This window comes from Sesamum indicum, linkage group LG10 (genome assembly GCF_000512975.1).
Source record: "Sesamum indicum cultivar Zhongzhi No. 13 linkage group LG10, S_indicum_v1.0, whole genome shotgun sequence".
Taxonomy (NCBI): domain Eukaryota; kingdom Viridiplantae; phylum Streptophyta; class Magnoliopsida; order Lamiales; family Pedaliaceae; genus Sesamum; species Sesamum indicum.
This window is the reverse complement of record NC_026154.1, coordinates 4,329,445-4,352,618: the sequence shown is the minus strand read 5'-3', so window position 1 is coordinate 4,352,618 and position 23,174 is coordinate 4,329,445. Positions and strand designations below refer to the sequence as shown.

At 33.0% G+C, this 23,174-nt stretch overlaps 3 protein-coding genes across 3 annotated transcripts in view; all 3 read right to left on the bottom strand.

Annotated features, from left to right (window-relative positions):
- LOC105171912 (dolichyl-phosphate beta-glucosyltransferase) overlaps nucleotides 1-852 on the bottom strand; it is a 6,039-nt gene extending 5,187 nt beyond the window's left edge. The window contains exons 1-3 of the mRNA XM_011093169.2: nucleotides 517-852; nucleotides 383-434; nucleotides 1-18 (exon numbers count right to left, since the gene is read on the bottom strand). The exon at nucleotides 1-18 is cut by the window's left edge and continues 80 nt beyond it. Coding sequence (XP_011091471.1) covers nucleotides 1-18; nucleotides 383-434; nucleotides 517-629 — 183 coding nt within the window. The 5' untranslated portion in view covers nucleotides 630-852. The remainder of the gene's footprint in view (nucleotides 19-382; nucleotides 435-516) is intronic.
- On the bottom strand, nucleotides 2,800-6,753 carry LOC105171911 (very-long-chain enoyl-CoA reductase). The gene is made up of 4 exons (XM_011093168.2): nucleotides 6,421-6,753; nucleotides 6,131-6,170; nucleotides 3,899-4,650; nucleotides 2,800-3,228 (listed from the first exon to the last, which is right to left on the bottom strand). The coding sequence occupies exons 1-4, from the start codon at nucleotides 6,487-6,489 to the stop codon at nucleotides 3,160-3,162; spliced, it is 930 nt and encodes a 309-aa protein (XP_011091470.1). The 5' UTR covers nucleotides 6,490-6,753; the 3' UTR covers nucleotides 2,800-3,159.
- LOC105171909 (pentatricopeptide repeat-containing protein At5g65560-like) lies at nucleotides 12,290-19,439 on the bottom strand. The gene is made up of 3 exons (XM_020697241.1): nucleotides 17,577-19,439; nucleotides 14,332-14,826; nucleotides 12,290-14,279 (listed from the first exon to the last, which is right to left on the bottom strand). Exons 1-3 carry the CDS (start codon nucleotides 19,398-19,400, stop codon nucleotides 12,996-12,998), a joined length of 3,603 nt encoding a protein of 1,200 aa, XP_020552900.1. The 5' UTR covers nucleotides 19,401-19,439; the 3' UTR covers nucleotides 12,290-12,995.

Here is a 23,174-nt window from a genome sequence, read left to right as displayed (position 1 = left end):
GAGATTAGGACAGGTGACCTGGAATAGTAAATTTCAGCACAGGAATCCAATCAAATATTTATGCATCTAAACCAGAGAGACTTATAAAATGCTTAAATTTTCACTAAGTTTCAAAGTCTAACCAAACCACTCTAAAATTATGTAAGACACTTAAAACTGTTAAAAATTTCCAAACATTAAGGGAGATAAACTCTTGCCTAGGTAGCTACACAGTACAAATTGTTGCCAAAAGAACTTTTGCGTTCCTTTATAAAACATTTAACTATAAATCGGAATATGCTACATTCCACCATCAAAATTCTACTTTTTTTATAAAACCTGACCGCAGAAAAGTGGTGAATTAAATAGCACAATAGAACAAAATTGGATCTTGGATATATACCGGCTTCAATGAATTCGGATCCTCGAAGACAGGAGGCGCCTCAACATGACAGCTAAAACGCAAAAACATACAAATATTCAAATTGCGAAAGGAAATGAAAAAAGAACAACAGACCAATTGGGGCATACACATACTCGTGATTATACTTTCTTCTGAAGGTGGCAACGACGATCGCGGCACCCAATCCCAATGCAAAAACTACAGCCAAGACGACCACGAGTTCAAACAACGTCCATATGAATCCCATTTCTCCCAAAACGGGAAATTCAAACAACACCACTTGCCGATCGGTTCTCTAGAAATTCCCAACAAATCCTGTCTGCGACTTGGAGATATCGCAAACCAATTGGATAAGCTGGGAAATTTAATCCGCCCGTCTAGCTCAGTTGGTAGAGCCCAAGGCTCTGGTACAGGGTCTAGGGTTTGAAAGAAAGATTAGCCATTTTCATTTTATTTTATCTTATTTTTCTCTAAAGAAGCCATTCATCCTCCAACTTCAATATATCTAACATATCAAAATCATAAAAATTAATTAAATACATAAAATAAATTAAAAACTAATAAGTACATAACAAAATTATATTTTTCAAGAGAACTAAAGCTAAATTGCATAAAACACACTCGAATTTTCAAAATTCAGCTAAAAGCCTCATCGTATTTTAAAATATACATAAAAATTCGTATTTTCATAAATCCAACTCATATACCTTATGAGACTAACGATGTTAAATTTTTGGTCAAATTGCTCGTCATGCAATCTGACCTCTAATAGTGGCATAGGTCATCTTCTCTCAATCGAAGAGACGAAAAAATAAATATAAAAAAAGAAGTGAAAAAAATAATAATTTAGGATTAAGTCTCAAATGATTTAGGAAAAAACCGAAAGAAAAATTGTATAATTTAGGCATTTTGGAGATACGTGAACAACAATAACAACCAACTATTCGTGATTTTGATGGAAAATATTGTGCTACTTTTGAAAAATCCAATTTATAAAGACAGGTAATTTATGATAATCTTATACACATTTACACGGAAATTGGGGATAAGAGTATTAAATTAGTAATATATTATACATTACTTGGTCAAACATTAGATGAATCGTTTAAAAATTTTAGATGGGGACAATGTCATTAGGGAGTTATTAAGAGAGTAAATGTAATTTTCAAATACATTAAAGAACTTTCAAATTCCATTTAACAGTTGATCCACATGGTCATGTAATAGAAATTGATGAAAGCCACAAATTAATGATGGTGATTTTGAGTCGGTGGAGGATTCAGGCTTTGCCGTAGGGAATTAGGGGATTGAGGGTGAAAGTGAGGGGGTTGGTACAAGGAAATATACGTTCGACGATGACGAGGTTAAAGAAGGATTGGATGGGGTTGATACAGGGGTTGAAATAGAGAATGATATTCAATGTGGGGGGGGGGGGCATAAACATAAAATTTACATAGATTCAATTTGAGATTCATTTCAGTATTACAACAAGAATTAGAACAAAAACAACCACAAATAGTGCCTTTAGCATTGCTTCATTTGCCTCCAAGTGCTTTGTCATGTCTTCACATATGGATGGTAGTTTGGTAGTCCTTTTGCATTGGATTCAACTTCTTCTTCCATTTATTGTCTCTGTTACGTATTTGAATTTGTTTTTTGTGAATTTTTTCCAAAATAATTGAGAGTTTAATGTCAATATTTTACCCTCTGTGATATTGTAAATGAGTAAATTACTCCCCTATTTATATCTATACTATGTATAAAAGTATGTATCCGCAAGTGTTTCTTCCCCATTGTGAAAGGACAAGTACACCCTTACTTAAGTACTCCTTTTAGAAGTAAATAAATAAAATAGTTATAAAAGAACAAAAAAATTCTATTAAAAAGAATAAAATTATTTAATATATCCAACTAAAAAAATAATATTCTAATAATATCTCTATGAAGTTACTATGCTAGAAGTAATCTTAATTATTTTGAAGAAAAATTCAATTTACTATGTCATATTGAAATTTTTAAAATACACACGAATAATTTGTAAAGTACTAATCTAAATTTAAATTTATATCAATATATATATATGTGTGATAATGAATAAATATCAAAATTGAAATACAAATAAAAAAAATTATCAATCTTATTAAATTAGAGGTGTTGTTGAAAAATTTAAAATGAATGATTTTTGACTAATTGATATTGATAAAAATTACAAAAGAAAAAATATAGCGTTGCATAACATATTATACAAAATAATAAATTAGGGAAGAAATAATATTTTAAAAGTAAAATTTCAAAAAAAAATAGCATTAACATATCTTTATAGATTGGATATTCATAGAATTTTTCTGATTCTTTTACTTTTTAATTTCTTGAAATTTTTTGTTTTGACTGATTACAAAATAAGTAGCACCATGCAGTTTTGCAGCAACGGTAGATATCATAACCAAAACAGAGGATAAATGTCTGCTAACAGCAAGATTTTGCACTTTTAAATCATCTGTTCTGCTTAACGTGCTGACTAAGTCGAGGAAATACTCAACATATGCAAGATGTTTGATCGCAAATGAAACAGAGACCACAAGGGTAACGACTAACGACACCTAAAACACCATTACCATGATGCTAATGAACGGATGTCAGGACGTAAAACACGAGCTAGCTGGCAAGATCTATGCGTGATCTCTATTAAAGAGAACTCTCTTTGAGAATTGACTACATTCAACCGGGCAGTGCAGAACTTGGATCGTGATAAAAACAAAAGCACCGAGTGTTTGCTCTTACAGGAATGGGGGCAGTATCACCCATCGTCGGGGGTATTTTGGTCTTCCCTCTTTCCCATCAAATAGCTGCAAGAAACATACCACATGTTCAAAACAGGCCATTGGCAGAGATACCCAGAAGTAAACCGTACTCAGATATACCTCAACTGAAATACACTCATACAATTTCTTTTTTTATGTTTCAGGCTGGAGTAGAAATAGGCAGATGATATGATAGCAATCGACTCTGATACAGATTATATACTTGAGTTTCATGCATATTAAGCAAGTGAACAATGCTGAAGATGGGAAATTTTTGGGTCACAAATGACGGAAAACCAAATATGCACAGACACTATAGTTAAACAAAATATTTAGAGAGGCTGCATACGGTGGAATGGCCGGCGGGGAAAGAGAGATAAAAATTCATATCTATTCAAAGAAATCTTCACTGCGCAAGACAAATATATGTTTTTGCTTTCTAGCATGTCAAAAGAAATTGCTAAGAGACCCTCATGAACATTATAATCATCATTTTACCTTTTTTTATGTTTCAGAAAAGAGAATCCAAGGAAGATTAAATACTTTAGTATAAGCTTACTCAAAACAAAATGAACCCACAGAAAACTTGCAGAAAAAACATTTCTGATAGATGCTATATAGAGAATGTCACCGAATATGATCTTATAGTAAGTAGAGATGGTGCGGCTCGTAAGCAAAATTAAAGGACCCAAAAGCAACAGAGAGATAGAGTCACCTTCTTGAGACGGCGGTGCTTGGCGAGGGCCCAGTTTGTCATTATGGCAGCGGCAACCACCATGAAAACATAACCTGCCACAGTCTGTGTTGCAATGTTGAAGCCTAGCCACTGATATATCTCAGTTGTATAGTTAGCACATGTAACAAAGTTGAATAGAAAGCCACGTGGGATTTGGTACCCACCCCCTTCAGAACTTCGAAGATTTCTCAACAATATATGGCAATAGAAGTTTGAAATTTGGCAAAGCAACCCAAAACCAAAGCCAACTTTCATTTGGAGATCACTTACAGGTGTATAAAGAGGGTGATTGACATAATAAGCAATCCAAGCACCAAAAGTCCAGTAATAAGCACAGTTTCGGAACACATTTGAAAGAGGCGATGTCGCATGGCTGAAACGGTGCACAAAGAAGGTTTCCATAATACGTTTAAAGTAGTGGAAACACCAGTAATACAGGGCATATGTCTGAACGGGATGAATAACACGCTCCCCCTTGTACCCAAAGAACTTGTACACAGGATAGTAATAGAAGATAGGATAGATAATCAAAGGACCCAAGTACTCCCAAAAGAAAAGCGTGCTATACTTGACTTGTGGACCAAGATCCTTGAAAACAACCGTTAATTCAGCTGTGTTGCCATTAGTATAGTCCTTCAGACTCTTTTTATAGTTAAGGACGGTAGGCCTTTCCTTCAACCCAGGTGGGAGTGGGAGGGTCAATCGCTGTCTGGAAGGATAGTATTTCTTGGCTGTCGACAGATAACAAAGAAAATTTGATAAGTGAAGAGCAACAAATGGCATAAACAAATGAAAAGAAACAATATGAACACAGCAAGTTTAATTGATATCCTTATAACTTCCCTGTTAATAGCAGATGCCACACCCCAAAAAATAGAAAATGTAATAATACAATCATCGTTCTAGGTAACAACTTAAACAAGCATGATGTAATTCTAATATTCTGGGAGTCTTCAACAAAATCAGATGACAAAAACATGTTGGCATGTTTGGTATCCAAACTTCCTTCAATTGAACCAATTGCACAAGAAGATAGCGAATGTCGGAAAATTTCTATATAAAATTCAGATCAGCAAATCTATTTTCATAACTAACATACTCCGGAAGGTGCAGTAGCACTGGCCTAAAACAAATTTTACACATTAATGTCAGCATCTAAACATAGTAAAAGCACAAGGCTCTTCTTCTTTCAAATGCATGCACCAAAGTGCTAAACTATAAGATAAGTTGACAGAAGCCAATTCAAACTTCACGGTGAAACCAAGAAATGGGACTTAATGAAGAATTCTCCAAATTGAAAGAACTAGTCAAGAAAGAAACAGTGGAAACTAATCTCTTATGTAATAGAAAGTATCATTAAAGAAGCGTGAATGATAGGAGACATTCTTAGAATCATTTTTCAAGTCTCAACATAGTAATTGACATTTTTTATGGATCAAAAGAACCCTTATCCCACATTTTAACAAGAATATTTGCATTTGCATGTTAAGAATAAAGTGTAGGAATTTCTGACAGGATAGTTGCATGATATATAATAAGTAGCTATTAGTTTCAGTGCTCAGAACCTAATGGATCAAAGGATCTTACAAAGATCACACGCATTTGCGTGATGCTCAGAGCTGATATGGTTCAGTTCTTTGATAATTACTTACTAAAACTGTGTATACTAATTAAAACACATACTTTCAGATGCTTTCTCTTATCGTGCTAGAACTGACACAAATAGGAAGTTTCAGTCATCCCAAGATGACAAGAACCGACTTCTCGATCATATAACATATCTTACTTTCATTTTACTTTACCACCATTTCTTAGGTTCCATTCCATGCAAGTGTATGTTATGCATAAATGTTCAGACAGTATCTATCTTGTAAGCCATGCATACATGCCAAACTAGCACTCAAATTTTTTCGTCACCAGTCACATAACACAAATATAGCTTATGCATTCCAAACTAGATATCATTTGAAAACCATCCAACTAGAAAGAAACCTCATTTGGTTTAGTTAATGTAGATACAAATCTTATTACACACATCCTCCGGACAACATTAGCTAACAGATAACTGTAACAAACAAATTACCTTATTATGGAATCTATCTGTATAAACTGTATCATCCGAAATGTGAACAAGAAGCCAAACAAAATAGGATTTTCAGCCAAAAAAATCAACCAACAGCACAACAACAAAGAAACACAGAAACAACTTACTTCGTTTGTGAATCGCCCCCTGCAGGTCAGCAACAGTAGCCTGCAGACAACACCAAATACAATCTCAATCACACCCTTGCTCACCAACAGACACAAGAATCCCAAGATTAACGATTCATACCCAATTCCAACAAAAAAGGAAGCAGGAACCAAAAAGAAAAAAGCCCATGTTCTTGCACACAAACAACACACTAAATCCAAGCACCAAAATCCGCAGTTCAAATCGAAGCATACAAAACACAAAAACCCATTTGAGGAAAAACCAAAAAAAAAAAGCAAAAACAACATACAGAATCGCTGAGCTCAAGGCCCCCCTTGACGAGTTCTCGGCCGCTACGAGTCGTGACAATCACCTTCATCTTCTCTTCCTCTTACCTTCAAGATCTACTCTAAAAAAGAGATGGGCTCTGCTGTTACGGTGCGGAAATGGGTATGTGAAAGAAGTGCAGGAGGAAGGCGTTGGGGCGGATTGATGAATTTGCAGAGATGATTGATTGAATTTGAATGATATAGAGGTGGAGGAGGTACTTGGAAGCAATTAATAGCGTTGGGTTGTGGTTGGGGTAGATGAGCCACCGATAAACCACTACTGCCTCACTGTCACCATTTTCTCTCCCATTAAAACATTCAATTCTATATTTATATTTTTTGCTAATCTTTATCGTTTTTTCTTTAATTACTGTTATATGAATTAATGTTTGTTATATTAGGGCACAAAAAAAACTGGAGTTATTTATTTTTTTATTAATAAAAAAAATTATATTATTATAATTAAAAAATGGCCAAGTCGCGATCCGACTTGGTGTGGTGATAACTCGTGATTTATGATCTCAACTTGGCATTTTTTCTTTTTTTTTTGTTTAATTAGTTTTATATACTTTAATTATATATAATTAATTTTTAACAACATATTAAAATTTAAAAAATTATGATGTTAAAATTGCATTAATTTAAAAAATTACAATTAAGGGTACAAATGTAACAGTGTATTTATTTTGTACAATTGTAAAAAATTACATGAACTATACAATTACAAATATAAAAAATGTCCACCCGTTCCACAATTCCGTTTGTGGCGTTGACGTCGAGGTTTTCTTATTTCCTCGCCTACATTTTGCGCCTCATTTTCATCACCATCGAACCGACTTGATGTTGTTGAGAAACTAGACTCCACATTGTCACGATATGTACCAAACGATGGAAATGGAATTGGTGAAATATTGTATCGTTGTGCATATGGTTGATTTTAATACCAAGACCAAGGTTAAGAGAATAATCTTGTGTTTGGCTTGGCATATATGGAGTCGATTGAAACCATTCGTTTTGAGACGGTTGAGGCACGTAATCATCTTGAGGTGGATATACTGTAGAAGGACCAACTATATCCACCCCAATATCATGACGTTCAACTGAACCAGTAGACATTCGGCTAGAACTTTTTCTTTGCCTGTGGAATGTTGTGAGAATGCATGGAAAAGCAATTTGTTGTGGATGTTGGGTTATAACTTCCTTGATAATATGTAATTCAAATCTATCCATCAATTGACTATATCCTTCAATATTTTGTGGTCTAGATCGATATAAAGTTTCAAAGGCATTCACCTCATTTGCGAGAAAATTATAGAAAAAAAATGAGCCTTGTATTGTTAAAAAAAAAATTGAAATAAAATATATAATATTATATAACAACGTACCATAACGTGCAACATAGGTGCTTCTCCAGGTTGATACCCGCTTTTCACACATCTATCAGTAGATGACGACACGAAATTTCTTGTTATGTTGTAGTATCATTCCCAATAACCTCGTTCTGTTTTCCCTTCTATTCGAAATGGGTGGCTTCTGTACAACCGTGTCATATCGTCTTTGCCATACAGTGATATATTGTATGTGTTGCAGGTACCAATCTGCGCCCGTATGATTTTTACGGAAAATCTGATGGAGGCTCATATCCCGGATATCCATCGATTCTGGTACATTTTGCCTCATCCCGAATTGGCGAACAACCCGTTCGGGACGATGCATTTCAATTATCGCGTAGAATACAATGGACATGATGACCTCCACAATTGGGGGTTCAATTTATCGGCGTAAGCCTCACATCCGAGTTCATGTCATACGGCTGCCATATGAACTGTAATAAATACAAAGATATAAATTAATACACATTTAATTTACGGTATAAATATACGTATAATATTAAAAATAAGTTACCTGGTCCGCCTGCATCTCATCCAATATTTCTCGTATGACTCGGACAGTTTCCCGTACTGTGCTGGTGAAAGTGTGCTGACAATTCCAAGTAGCACCATATGGTGCTGCTGGGAGCCAGCGATTGTTGTCCATTTGGACTTGGCCCATAAATAGTCGCTGGGCACCAAGTCCAGGACAAAGTGGTGTAATCCGTGACCATGCGCAAATCTGCACGAACAATACAAATATGTGTTATTAATTAATATTAATAGCAAAAAAATTGTGTAAGAGTTATTAAGTAAATTTTACCTGGTAGCAATTGCAGGCTGCCACCAATTGCCGCTTTGCCTTTTATGCTGGCATTGCATAATTTGCGATATAAAAATGCCAGCATAGCACTCCCCCAACTATAGTTCCTCACGGTTTCTATATCTTTTAATTTTGAGAGATATAGTAATGAGACATAGTTACCCGAGGAATTTGGGCACAACAATCCCCCCAATAGAAGTGATGCAACAACATGAGCGTAGTAGACGACGAGGTCGTGGGAGTGTTATAAGTGATATCGACCTCCGCTAAATGAGATGTAATTGCGGATGTCTGTAGTCTTGAGCCTTTCAATGCATTTGCACCCGGGTTAAAGCCTAAGTAAGTAAGGCAATATTCCTGCCATTGTTGTGTTGTGCAGTCGAGATCAATTGCTGAGATGACATTTCAATGAAGTGTCCATTATTTCCATGAGAGGTTAGCGAGAAGTTATGTAATGTTGGCCAACAACCAACTGTGGACTGATTTTGCACATAAGATGTTCACACGTTGGCATCAAAATTCTGTTGAACATACCGTCACCAAATACCATCAGTTCCAACAGTCCGCCTCAGTTGTTACAAGATGTCAGGAGTCAACACTCATGTTGTCAAAATTGCGAACCGAGAATGTTCTTGCAGCAAATTGACTCAATTTGGTATTCCTTGCAGTCACGCTCAAAAGGTATACGCTGCATACATGATTAATGCTCCATCAATGGTGAAGGATTATTATGATATAATGGCTTATAAAAATACATATTCTAAGTCATTTGAACCTGTGCATTCCGAAGATTATTGAGATGTACCGGAATTTAAGTTGGTCCATGATCCTACTATTCGCATCTCTTCGCGCCCTGGTCGAAATCAAACAGTGCGTATTCACAACGAGATGGATTGGGCGCAAACGCGTGAACGACAACAAGCCCAACAAAGAAATTTTTGAACACAATCAGATGTGCCAGTACCGGGTTGTCAGGACTAATTGTATACTTTTTGTATTTTTTACAATTGTACAAAAATATTAGCTATTATATTTGTACACTTAATTGTAATTTTTTAAATTAATAAGTGTTAATTTTATAATTTTTTGAATTTTAATATGTTGGTCTACTGCTCGATCTATGCCCCTGGACTAACATCTCTATCTCGAACGCAGAACTAGGACTTTGAAGTTCTTCCAATTATAGATTCTCCAGAATCCAATCCGTCACTTTGTTCCAAAATGATATGGAAAAGAAATCCCGGAAAAAGGAAATTCAAAAAGAAGCTCTTCAGGGCTATATTTGAAAGGTACTGGGGACTTTTTTCTCTTCTTTCCCCGAGGATTCACTTAGCCCCTGATAAAGGAAGAAATGCGATAAATAAAGAGGAGTTCCAGGTCGGAACCCCAACAATCTCTTTCTCTCTCTTTTGATTAATATGTTCGGTAGCCGTTATCAAAAGATTGGATTGCCACATGCGGTACAGCTTAGTCAGGGTCTGCTTAAAAAATTAATTATATATAATTAAATTATACAAATTTATTTAAATATATAATATATATACCTATATATAAATTACAATATATATATAATGTATATATACATATATATACATATATATAAGTTACAATATATGTATATATTATATAAATATACATATATAAATTATATATACATATATATAAATTACATTTTAGTGATGATAAGGCTGGTGCAACAGCCTTTGATTAAAGGCTGCTACCAGCCTTCTTTAAATTTTTTAAAAATAAAAAAGTTGATCCTTTCGTGTATAAATAGCAGGCATCAACCCATTCACTCTTCGCCAAATTCGGTCATGCATTATTTCTCAATTTCTTGCTAACTATGTCTACTTTATTTTCTTGAATTCAAATTTTTTTGCATTTTGGTGGTGAATTATGCAGCGATGGATGGTCTCTTATCGCATTGAAATTTTTGTGTATTTTGAGAGTATCCATATTATTTGAATATCTTGTACTCTTGAATATCATGAAGTTTTTGTGTATTTTGGGAGTGCCTAACGCATTTGAATATCTTGTACTCTTGAATATCAGGAGTACAACTTCAACGGTGCGGAAAATCATCCAAGTATGATGGCCACATGCTCCAAGCCCTATCCATGAATACGGTTTTAGGGTCTCGAGTGATCGATGGATAGGCCATCCTGAAGAAAGAACTTATAGTGCTCACTCGATTTGTTTTCCGTTACTCTTGTTGCAGTTGATGGTTTTGTGTATCCTGGTATGCAAACTGTCGGTTCGATGGTGATGAAAATGAGACGCAAAATGAGCGAGTCCAAAATTATATTTTTTTACAATTGTACAAAATAAATACACTATTACATTTGTACCCTTAATTGTAATTTTTTAAATCAATGCAATGTTAATTTTATAATTTTTTGAATTTTAATATGTTGTTAAAAATTAATTATATATAATTAAATTATACAAAATTATTTAAACCAAAAAAAGAAATGAAACATACCAAGTCGAGATCCAGAATCACGACTTGGTGTCGTGATTACAAATTTTATTGAAATTAATATTTGTCAATTTATATGTGCATTTTTTAGGCATTAAAATATTAAAAAATTTAAAATATGTGTTACATATATAAAAACTAGAACATTTTTAAACTGTTTATATTATTATTTTAATTATAAAAATATTAAGTTTATGTATTAGGTGCAAGAATAAATAAATTATTCATATTTTTGGAATATGTACAAATATATTTTAGGGATAATTACATTCCTCTCCTTTGAAATTTGATGCAATTACACATAGATTTTTTATAGTTTAAAAAATTATATTTAGTACCCCTAAGGTCTGCTTTCATTCAAATAGATCCCTCAATTAGTCAAAATTTACTGAATTTATTGATATTAACAAAAAAAATTGAAATGAAAATTGATATTTACCCTCGATTGACTTATTACTGACTTATTGCAAGATAAATAATTTTTTTTACTAAATTACCCTTCTAATGGTGACAATATACCTTCTAACATGTATTAATGTGTTGAGATGTATAAGAGTAATTTGGTCATAAAAATATCTATTTGACCTACAATAATTAATAATAACTTAATTGGGAGGTAAATATGAATTTTTATCCCTTTTTTGCTAATATTGACAATTTAGTGAATTTTGACTAACAGTGGGACTTATTTGTTAGATAGAATCAAACCCCAGGATATTGTGTAATTTTTCAAACTACAGAAAGTGTATGTATAATTACTCAGAACATCAGAGAAGAAAAGTGTAAATCATCCCTATTTTATATAAATATACATAAAAAGAAACTAAAATAATAACAATGAGGCAGGTCCAAACCACCAAGGTCCCTACCAGCCTAAAGACCCGTTTAAAGCTTCAAAATCAGCTCCAACTGGTGCGGGTCAAGTCCCGATCCGAGTCCAATCCGAATTAGAGATAACCTCATGGAGGTATCGATGTAATTCACCCTAAGAAGTAATTCACATTAAAATATAAATATGCATATTATACTAATATTATTTAGTGTACAATATTTAATAATTTTATATTTAATGCATGTAATTGTTTTTTTATAAATTCATATGTCGTATTATCTAATGCTCATGCAGTTTTGCAGCACCTAATTCTAAAATGCAAATTATAAATTTGCAATAACCCTCCTATTATTTTCATTTTGGCATTTCATTAGATGTTCTTGGATACAGCGATACACCTATTCTTAGAGTTTCACAACATTTGCCAACAAAAAGATCGGATTATAAACAAAGTAACATAGTGCAGCTGGATCATCATTTTAGCTCTTTAAAGCATAAGTATCACCCTTTAAAGATATGTAGAACTGCTCACAGCAAAGCTCGTTACTCCCCAAAATTGAACACAAAAAACAAAGATAGATAGTCTTAAACTTGTAATTGAGAAGAAATAGTATAGCAACTTGCCAATTCGAGTTCGATCAGCTTATATTATCAAACAGCTTCTCACTGTGCATAACGGAGGATCAAACTTTGGATGCATTACGTACATCAATGTAATTGGTATAAAGTCTGAAGGATTTACAGTCTGTCCAATTCTTTGGAAGTAACCTCAAGTCCTGACAAACTAAATCCGTAGCTAGTTACCTGCAGGTTTCAAGTTCCAGACCAGAAAGAAAGTGCCCAAGATGTCATCTGCAGGTTTCATGTTCCTCACTAAAGCAGTATTCCAATTAGATTTACCCATTTGCTTATGAGAGAATACCTACAGTAAAACCCCGACATACTGACGTTTGCTTGGCAGCCCAATGCTAAGTCAGGTGAACCCGAAGGGACCTTCATTTTTCGGAACAACCTTCTTAATCAGTTCCAGCAGATGGCAGCCCAATGCTAGATCAGGTGAACCCGAAGAGACCTTCATTTTTTGGAACAACTTTCTTAATAAGTTCCAGCAGAACATCGTCTTTACCTTTTCGTTGCAGCTGATCAAGTAACATGGATGCAGTAGATGCATCGGCTAAGAACCCCCTTTTGTACATTTCCTCCATGATGGGCATTGCATTGTAAAGTTCATTTCTCTTCAGAAAACCCTGAATCATGACTCTGTATGTCACACTATTAGGTGCACAACCACTTTTTTCCATTTCAGTAAGCAAGACTTTTACATCCTCGATAAGTCCTTCTCGACAAAGTGAACCAATAATGATGTTATATATGCGGGTGTTGGGTTGCAAACCTTTGGAAGGAAGTTGATTAAAAAGATCTCTGGCGATCTCAAGTTTTCCACCTTTGCATAATCCATCAATGACGATAGCATACGTAATTATACCAGGATTAACACCTATGTCTTCCATCATGCATAAAAATGAAAATGCTTGAGCAATCTGCTGAGTTCTGCACAAGCCATCCAACAAGATATTATAAGTCTGTAAATCAGGCATTATACACCGAGCTTCCATATCATTGAAAAGATTCCAGCCATCAGCAAATCTACCGTTACAAAATAATCCATGTATCATGGTGGTGTAGGTAACTGTGTCGTGTTGTAATCCTTTACATGAAATTTCCATAAAGAGGTGCCAAGCTTCATCGATATTTCCCTGCTTGCAATATCCATCGATCAAACTATTATAACTAAACGTAGAAGGCTTAAGTCCCCTTTCTTCTATGGAATACAATACTCTTTTTGCTTTACCCATTTGCCCTCGCAAGCAGTATCCATCAATCAGCGCACTGTATGTGACAATATTAGGACAAACCTTTCTTTGCACCATAATTCCCAAAACATTCTCAGCCTCTTCCACCATTCCTTCCTTGCAAAATGCATCCACCAATATATTACAAGTCCGCACATCAGGAGAAATCTTGTTATCCAGCATTTTATTTAGCAGGTCTTTAACATCTTTCCATCTACCAACATCGCATAACCCCTGAATCGTTGAGTTATACGTAACAACGGTAGGTGAAATACCCTTCTCGATCATTCTTGAAAAGAGATGGAGAGCATCATCAGCCATGTTATGCTTGCACAGACCATCAATCACTGCACTGTAGGCATATACATCTGGTTTGCAGCTCATGTTTTCAAAATGCCCAAGTAAATCACAGGCAGCGAGGATGTGTCCAGCTTTGGAGAGACCATTTAGCACAGTAAGGAACATAACTTCATTAGGTTCACACAGTTTTCAACAACTTTTTAAACAATTTTTCTGCCTCAGAAATCTCACCAACCAGAAAGAGCCCTTTTATCAGAGTGCCGAAAGTGGTTACATCTGGTTCGCAACCGCGCTTGAAGAAGGTACCCAAGATAGCAAACCCAAAATCCACTCGATTCAGAAGGCAATAGCAATTGATTGCAACATTCATTGTGATCTCATCTACAGTGGCACCCAATTGACGCATTTCGTCGAACAGAGAAAGGGCAACAGAATAGTGTTTCATCTTGACAACAACAGTTAGCAGCTTGTTGAATTGAAAAACAGAAGGCAGCGGCCGCAATCTCACCATATCACGAAACAAGCAAACAGCATCATCTACATCATTTATAGAACTGAAATCTATTCTGGGTTTGGATGAAAATGGGCCGTCTTTATGGGAAGAACTATCAAAAGAAGAAGATAAAAATGGATCATTGTTGGGCAACACAAAATTACCAGAAAATTGAGGCGCAATTCGTCTGCGAATGAGAGCTATTGCAGAAGCAGCAATCTTCTGCGACATCCTCCCCTGTGAATGAGAATTGGGATTCTTGTGCTTAGCGGTGTTGAGAGTTAATTCACTATTTTTCACTTTATCCTTATATATATATATAATAATTTTGACTCCATAGCAGTGGGACTTGATTAGGTCCTATAAATTCCCCAAGCCATATTGAAGGGCGGTAATTTTCACAGCAATCATCTTACATTATAATTTAAGACCTTATTATTTTTCTTCGACTGTAAACTGACTTAAGTATCGGAGGATCATTGTTGAGGACGAACTCTACTTGCTTAACCTACTTATTTTATCCTCAAGCCCTATCCCATATCTGGGGAGGTGACGTGGCCAAGATCGTGGTCGTCGATCAAGGTCGCATATATCGAGCCGGATCAAATATTATTTCATTGGTGAAACAAGTTTAGAATAAAGTTGAATAAGAAACAAGGATTTTTTTGCTTATTTTTATAAAATAATATTATTTTTTTTATGCTTTATTTTAATTAGAGCTATTTAATAAGATGAAAGGTCTAAAAGTAAAATATGAAAGAGAAAAGCATAAATTTATTTTTATCGTTTTGTCCTCGAATGTGATAATCATCAAGGTAAAGTAATATTTATCAAGGTAAAGTAATATTTATTGAGAAGATAAGAGCCTTACTAAACAAATAGTTACATATACAAAGCAATGTTCTCATTATCGGACATAACCGATCGGTTCGACAGGGAACCGGCCATGAACCGGTTCATAGGGTCAAAAATTGATATGAACCAATTAAAATTAGCCAAAATCAATCAAAACCAGTGATTCGGGAACTAGTCAAAAAATTAATGTATACTTATTTTTTTTGAAAAAAAAAAGATGATAATATAGTGAAATATAAATTATTTTTTAGCATAAACTTTTTCATATTTGTAGCCTAAAGTACTTAAATTTGTCTTATATTTTTCTAATATGGGACAATAAGCTTAACTTAGTTACACTTTTTCTTATTATAGTGTAAAGTATTTAAGTTTAACTTATATTTTTTCAATGTGGGAGAATAAGTTGGGCTTAATTTGTTTATAATAAAGAACTTAAATTTGGCTTGTAATTTTTCAATATGGATAATGAACAACTTCTAACAGCTAATCAGATTTTCTCCCTTCCTCTTCTTCATCTACTTCTTTTTCCTTTTTTTCAATCTGTTTTGAGCTTTTTTTTGTAAAATATAATGGAAGCATTAGTTGCTACATGTGTTTGATTCAAAAGCGAAAGCAACAAAACATTCAACTTTCAAGAGTTCGTGGGGTTTTAAATTTTAAACTTTTGTTAATCTGAATTTTGATAATTTGGTTTCTTCAAAAAATTTGTTGGTTTTCATTGTTAAATTATTATACATTGTATTTACTTATAAACTGTATCATTTTTATGAATTATTGTTATAAGTTATATTTATTTAATCAAGTGATATATTTTAAATACATATACATATATATATATATATATATATAATGCGTGCAAAAATCGCATGGATCAATTCTTCGATGGAATGGAGTTCTGTAGTGGGTTAACGTTTCATGCAAGCTCGAAAATTGGAACCTACAGAAATAAATTTAGCACTTTGAAACTCAAGTCAGTATCCAATGTTGAAATAATAATACTAAAAGAAGAAAATATGAGTGAAATATGATTAAGTATGTGAGGATTGTGAATGGGAATGAAAAATGTTTGTGGGAGATTGCATCTAATACTCACAAAATTCTTGCCTAAAGGGGCAAATCTATAGTCAATGTCTAACCTGGAGAGTCCAGCCAAATGAGAGTCCTTCTCTATAAGGGGACTGTTCATCCGAGCTTTCCTGTCAGCTTTTTTTCTTAATCATATTTTGTCACTTGGACGGTATGCCTAATTGGCTGTCAAGGTGGAATTAAGCTCTTCGGGCCTCCAGTGATCAAGTCCTTCTCTTAGGCTTTTTGCGTTCTTAAACCTTCATTAGGCAAATGCCTATAAGGCTTGTTTTGTCTTTTTCCTTCGTTGGGCCTTTTAAGTTGATTTTTGAGTTGAGGAGTAGTTCTAACTTCAAACTTATATGACAATATCAATATATATATATATATAAAAGAAAATTTATATTATATGGGCCCGCTTAGCTCAGAGGTTAGAGCATCGCATTTGTAATGCGATGGTCATCGGTATTTTGGATCAATTCATTTTTTCAATCCGACTCGATCGATCGATCAATAACCAGTAAAGAATTCAATTCAATCATTGGTTCGATTTTCGAAACATTGATACAAAGCTTCTACGCATTTCTATACGAGTATAATTATGTTGCACAAATAGTTCACTCCGTATCATCATATTTCTTAACCTCTCACTGCAAAATTGGAAGAAGAGCCAAAGTTGGCAAGGCAGTTGGGATCCATTTCCCTGATGACCCACAACTGCTTCAACATTTAAAGTTTTGGGGGGTAAAATATAAAATTTTATATTACACTAATATTATTTAGTTTAGACTATTTAATAATTTTATATTTAATGCATGCAATTTTTTTTATAAATTCATATGTCGTATTATCTAATGCTTATGCAGTTTTGCAGCACCTAGCATTAATTCTGAAATGCAAATTATATATTTGCAATAACCCTCCTATTATTTTCATTTTGGCATTTCATTAGAGGTTCTTGGATACAGAGATACACCTATTCTTAAAACTTCACAACATTTGCCAACAGAAGATCAAATTATAAACAAAGTAACAGGTGAACTCACGCTCTGTTCAAGCTATATCTAGAAGCCAAATAGATCTTCATTTTTTGGAACAACTTTCTTAATAAGTTCCAGTAGAATATCGTCTTTACCTTTTAGTTGCAGCTGATCAAGTAACATGTATGCAGTAGCTGCATCGACTAAGAACCCCCTTTTGTACATTTCCTCCATGAGGGGCATTGCATTGTAAAGTTCATTTCTCTTCAGAAAACCCTGAATCATGACTCTGTATGTCACACTATCAGGTGCACAACCACTTTTCTCCATTTCAGTAAGCAAGACTTTTACATCCTCTACAAGTCCTTCTCGACAAAGTGAACCAATAATGATGCTATATATTTTGGTGTTGGGTTGCAAACCTTTGGAAGGAAGTTGATTAAAAAGATCTCTGGCGATGTCAAGTTTTCCAACTTTGCATAAGCCATCAATGACTATAGTATATGCAATTATACTAGGATTAACACCTGTGTCTTCCATCATGCATAGAAATGAAAATGCTTGAGCAATCTGCTGAGTTCTGCACAAGCCATCCAACAAGATAGTATAAGTCTGTAAATCAGGCATTATACACCGAGCTTCCATATCGTTGAAAAGCTTCCAGCCATCAGCAAATCTACCCTTACAAAATAATCCATGTATCATGGTGCTGTAGGTAATTGTATTGTGCTCTAATCCTTTACAAGAAACATCCAGAAAGAGATGCCAAGCTTCATCTACCATTCCCTGCTTGCAATATCCATTGATCAAACTACTATAACTGATGATGCTAGGTGTAAGTCCCCTGTCCGCTATGGAATCCAGTACTCTTTTTGCTTTACCCATTTGGCCCCGCAAGCAATATCCATCAATCAGCGCATTGTATGTGACAGTATTAGGACAAACCTTTCTTTGCATCATAATTCCCAAAACATTCTCAGCCTCTTCCACCATTCCTTCCTTGCAAAATGCATCCACCAATATACTACAAGTCCACACATTGGGAGAAATCTTGTTATACAACATTTCCTTTAACAAGACTTTAACATCTTCCCACCTACCAACATTACATAAGCCCTGAATCATTGAACTATATGTAACAACATTAGGTGAAATACCCTTCTCAATCATTCTGGATAGGAGATGGAGAGCATCATCAACCATTTGATCCTTGCACAAACCATCAATCACTGCATTGTAGGCTTTAACATTGGGTTTGCAGCTCATGTTTTCAAAATGCCCAAGTAAATCACGGGCAGCGAGGATGCGTCCAGCTTTGGAGAGACCATTTAGCACAATAAGATACATAATTTCATCAGGTTCACACAGTTTTTCAGACAACAACTTTTTAAACAATTTTTCTGCCTCAGCAATCTCACCAACCAGAAAGAGCCCTTTTATAAGAGTGCCGAAAGTGGTTACATTTGGTTCGCAACCGCGCTTGAAGAAGGTACCCAAGATAGCAAACCCAAAATCCACTCGATTCAGAAGGCAATAGCAATTGATTGCAACATTCATTGTGATCTCATCTACAGGGGCACCCAATTGACGCATTTCGTCGAACAGATAAAGGACAACAGAATAGTGTTTCATCTTGACAACAACACTTAGCAGCTTGTTGAATTGAAAAACAGAAGGCTGTGGCCGCAATCTCACCATATCACGAAACAAGCAAACAGCATCATCTACATCATTTATAGAACTGAAATCTATTCTGGGTTTGGATGAAAATGGGCCGTCTTTATGGGAAGAACTATGAAAAGTAGAAGGTAAAAATGGATCATTGTTGGGCAACACAAAATTACCAGAAAATTGAGGCGAAATTCGTCTGCGAATGAGCTCTATTGCAGAAGCAGCAATCTTCTGGGACATCCTCCTTCACAGTGTTGAGAGTTAATTCACTATTTTTCAGTTTATACTTATATATATATACATAGAAAATGTATACTAAATGTTTTTTTTTTCTAAAATAAATACTATTACGGTATCAATATTTTCAAGAGAATATAATTATGATTTAGAAAAAAAAATAATTTTTTTTCTCTATTGCTCAAGAGAAAAGAAAGTAACTTATATGATGTGGTTAAATCATATTAAATTTTAGTGGATGACAACTACAAATATAAATCTTTGACGAGACCAATTACTATAGTTAAAAGTAAAAAAATTATAGTAAATGATTAATTAATTATAATTAATTAAATAATTATAGTTAAAAAATTACTAAAACATTTCAGTAGACGAGACCGCAACATGAATTATAACTAATTAAAAATTGACATGACTAAGAACTATGGTAAAACACTGAGTTATAACTAAGACCATGACCGTATTTGTTTTAAAAATTATTTTGTACAATTTTTTAGAATCCAAGTTCTCTTGGTAAATACATGTGAAAAACAAACAAATGTATAATGTTTTAATTTAAATGCTTGATAAATGTTAAAATATTTCATAAAGAAAGTTTGTGCGTAATTTATATGAATCTATACACAAAGGCTTAAATTAGCTAATCGTCATCTGGTCAACCAACTCCAGAAATCAGCAGTTGACAGTTTAAAAATGAAGCAATTTACCTTAATCAAGTGTATATACACGAAAATATGATAGATATTGAGAGTGTATGTGGTTAATAATCAATTCTACAATCAATAAAATGAAATAAAAACGAGTTGCACACAAATATATATATATATATATATATATGATATTTTGTATCGACCATTGTAACAGCCTTTGAAACGAAAAATATAGCCATTAAAAAAGAGTAGCCATTATAATGTACGCATTTGGAACGATTTTTGTAATACACTTGGGGTCAAAAACCCGACCATATTCCCACGATTTTTCTAAGACCAAACCAACATAGCGTTTCTTACAATTTTCCACATGGCTATTGTAATGACTCCTCATTTTTTCCCTTGGCCATTGCAAAATTAACTCGCTGTGTCAAAAATCATATGAAAATAGCGGCAAAAAATAATTAACGTGCTTTGTAATCTATTTTAAAATTTTGTAGCGGCCTTTTGTACATTGTTTATAATGACTAACATTATTAGAAATGGTGGTCGTCCCCAAATTAATAAACAATTACAAAAATCGTGACAAATTGTAACGGCTTTTGTAGTATATTCACGTTGTAACGGCCACAAACAGCTTTTGCCGTTACAACTTAGTGAAATTTATATTATCACCAAGTGATGTCATCATAACTTATTAGTTACAAATTGATGCCAAAAATCGTGTGTATTGGAGCTGCCGTATGGCTGTTACAAATTCCATATTTTTTTTGTAGTGTACATATAACATGCCTGGGGTTTGCTTTAGTCTAATAAATAAGTTTTTCATTAGTCAAAATTCACCAAAAAATCTATATAAACCCCTGATTGACTTATTATTGATTTATTGCAGGTCGAATAAATTATTTTATGCCCAAATTACCTTTATACATTTTAATGCTTTAATGCATGTGAGGAGGTATATCTAAACTGTTGTAAGGATAGTTTAGTCTGAAAAAAATTATTTGACTTGCAATAAGTCAATAATTAATTAATCGAGGATAAATATCAATTTTCATTCTTTTTGTTAATATTAGCAAATTCAGTGAATTTTGACTAATGGAGGGACTTATTTCTTCACGGAAGCAAATCTAAAAAATACTAGATATAATTTCTCAAATCACAAGAGATTTAAGTATAATTGCATCAAATATTGGGAAAAGAGAGTTTAATTATCCCATTAAAAATTATCTATATCTATCGACTAGATTTCAATTATATAATTATATTTTTTTAATTAAGCAAACCAACAGATAAAAGGCATAAAATTTATGGAGTGTTTGCGAAAACTTTTATTTTTTGAGAAGTAATTTTTGTAGTTAAAGTTGGAAGTTATAGCAGAATCAAAAGTATGTAATGTTTGTTAAAAAAATAAAAAACAGACAAAAATTAAATTGAACAATATTTATTAATAATAAAATAATAAAATACTCTAAGTAATTTAAAACAAACTTGATTGATTAAATACGATAATAAATACAACATTTGGGTCGTTTTGGAGGGTAAGTTGGAACTTTTCTCTTACAAGGGTCATTTTAGATATTTCCATATAGTAGGGAAGTATGTAATTTACCCATTTCATATGTGCATTTTTACGTAGGAGTGGTAGAGGAGTCGAGAGCTTGCAAGTCAGCTTGATTTTGAGCTCGACTAATTTCTTCTGTTCATCAACTCGCGAAATTTTTTATTTTATTTTTTAGTTTTTGTATATATATTTTTATTTTTAAAATTTTTATATATTTAATTTCATATCAATACTTTATCAAATTTATACTCAAAATTCACCATATATTATATTTATTAATTAATATTATATATTTTATTTTGGATAATAATAAACTATGGTACTTTTATTTATACATTTAATCTTTATACAAAAATAAATTTAATCAACAACTAAATTATAATACTTTTTTTAAAATAATTATTTAATATGGCACATATAAACTTTATCTATATTAATATATATTTGTATTGTGTCATACTTTTTTTAAATTGACAAGTGATTCACTTATGATATTTTATCTATTTTTGTATATTTATATCAAGATACATACTGTACATTATGCAATCTATTTTATTATTTATAAATATGAATTAATTAAAAAATAATGATAATAATGATGGTTGAACAATTTTAATTATTTTTATTATTATTTATTGAGATAAAAAAGTTTAATCAACAATTACGATATCTTAAAATTTGGGCACCCGATTCATACCAAATTTAAGTATATATAATATTGTGCCCATTAGATCATATCGGATGTATGATTTAGAATCACATGGTTTGATTCAACAAAACATCGTCTTGAATGATTACTCTTATGTTTTGAGTACGATATCTCAATATTCGTATATCTAATACGTCTAAAACTTTATCAAATGTATTTGTGTGTAAGTTTGATCAAATATATCTAACGGTTGGATCTAAATTTTGATGGCTCGATTTACCCACGTTGTCAATAATGTAAGATGATAATTACATCAATGTAACACTAATATTTATAAATATATATAAATTTATTGCAAATTGTGAACATATATTAATCTCAACTATAAAATATTTTTATATATTTCAATTGTATTATTCTAAATAATGGATACTTTTCTATAATTTTGAATTGTTCAGTATGATTTTTTTTTGTATATTTTACTAATTATATTACTACTAAACTAATTAATAGTTTATATTTATAACAATAAATTAAACTACCATACTATATTTTGGTATATTTACAACATAGTATGCATTATGCAATTTATTTTATTACTTATAAATTTATATAAAAAATTGGTGATTCTCATGATTTAATCTAATAATAATAAAAAAATAAAAATTAGCACGAATTCGAGCTCAAGCTCATCAGGTAATATTCGAGCTCGTCAAGCTACACCACTCAAAATCGAGCTCGATCTCGATCTCGAGCTCACCAAACAAGTGATCAACTATTATTTTTCTTTAGTAAGTCTGTTACAAAATTTATTAAATATTTATATCTACCAACTGTCGACAACTATAACAATTATATATTAATCAATATTATATAACTGTATATAATAAATACATATTATTAAAATAAAACGA

Coding starts and splice junctions, on each gene's coding strand:
- LOC105171911 (XM_011093168.2), bottom strand. CDS start 6,489: ATGAAGGTGATTGTCACGACTCGTAGCGGCCGAGAACTCGTCAAGGGG. Junction 4,651..6,130: donor GGGGGCGATTCACAAACGAA/GTAAGTTGTTTC, acceptor ATCTGTCGACAG/CCAAGAAATACTATCCTTCC. Junction 3,229..3,898: donor AGCACCGCCGTCTCAAGAAG/GTGACTCTATCT, acceptor TGTTTCTTGCAG/CTATTTGATGGGAAAGAGGG.
- LOC105171909 (XM_020697241.1), bottom strand. CDS start 19,400: ATGTCCCAGAAGATTGCTGCTTCTGCAATAGAGCTCATTCGCAGACGA. Junction 14,827..17,576: donor ATGAAGATCTATTTGGCTTC/TAGATATAGCTT, acceptor TCTCATTCACAG/GGGAGGATGTCGCAGAAGAT. Junction 14,280..14,331: donor TGATAAAAGGGCTCTTTCTG/GTTGGTGAGATT, acceptor TGTTGAAAACTG/TGTGAACCTAATGAAGTTAT.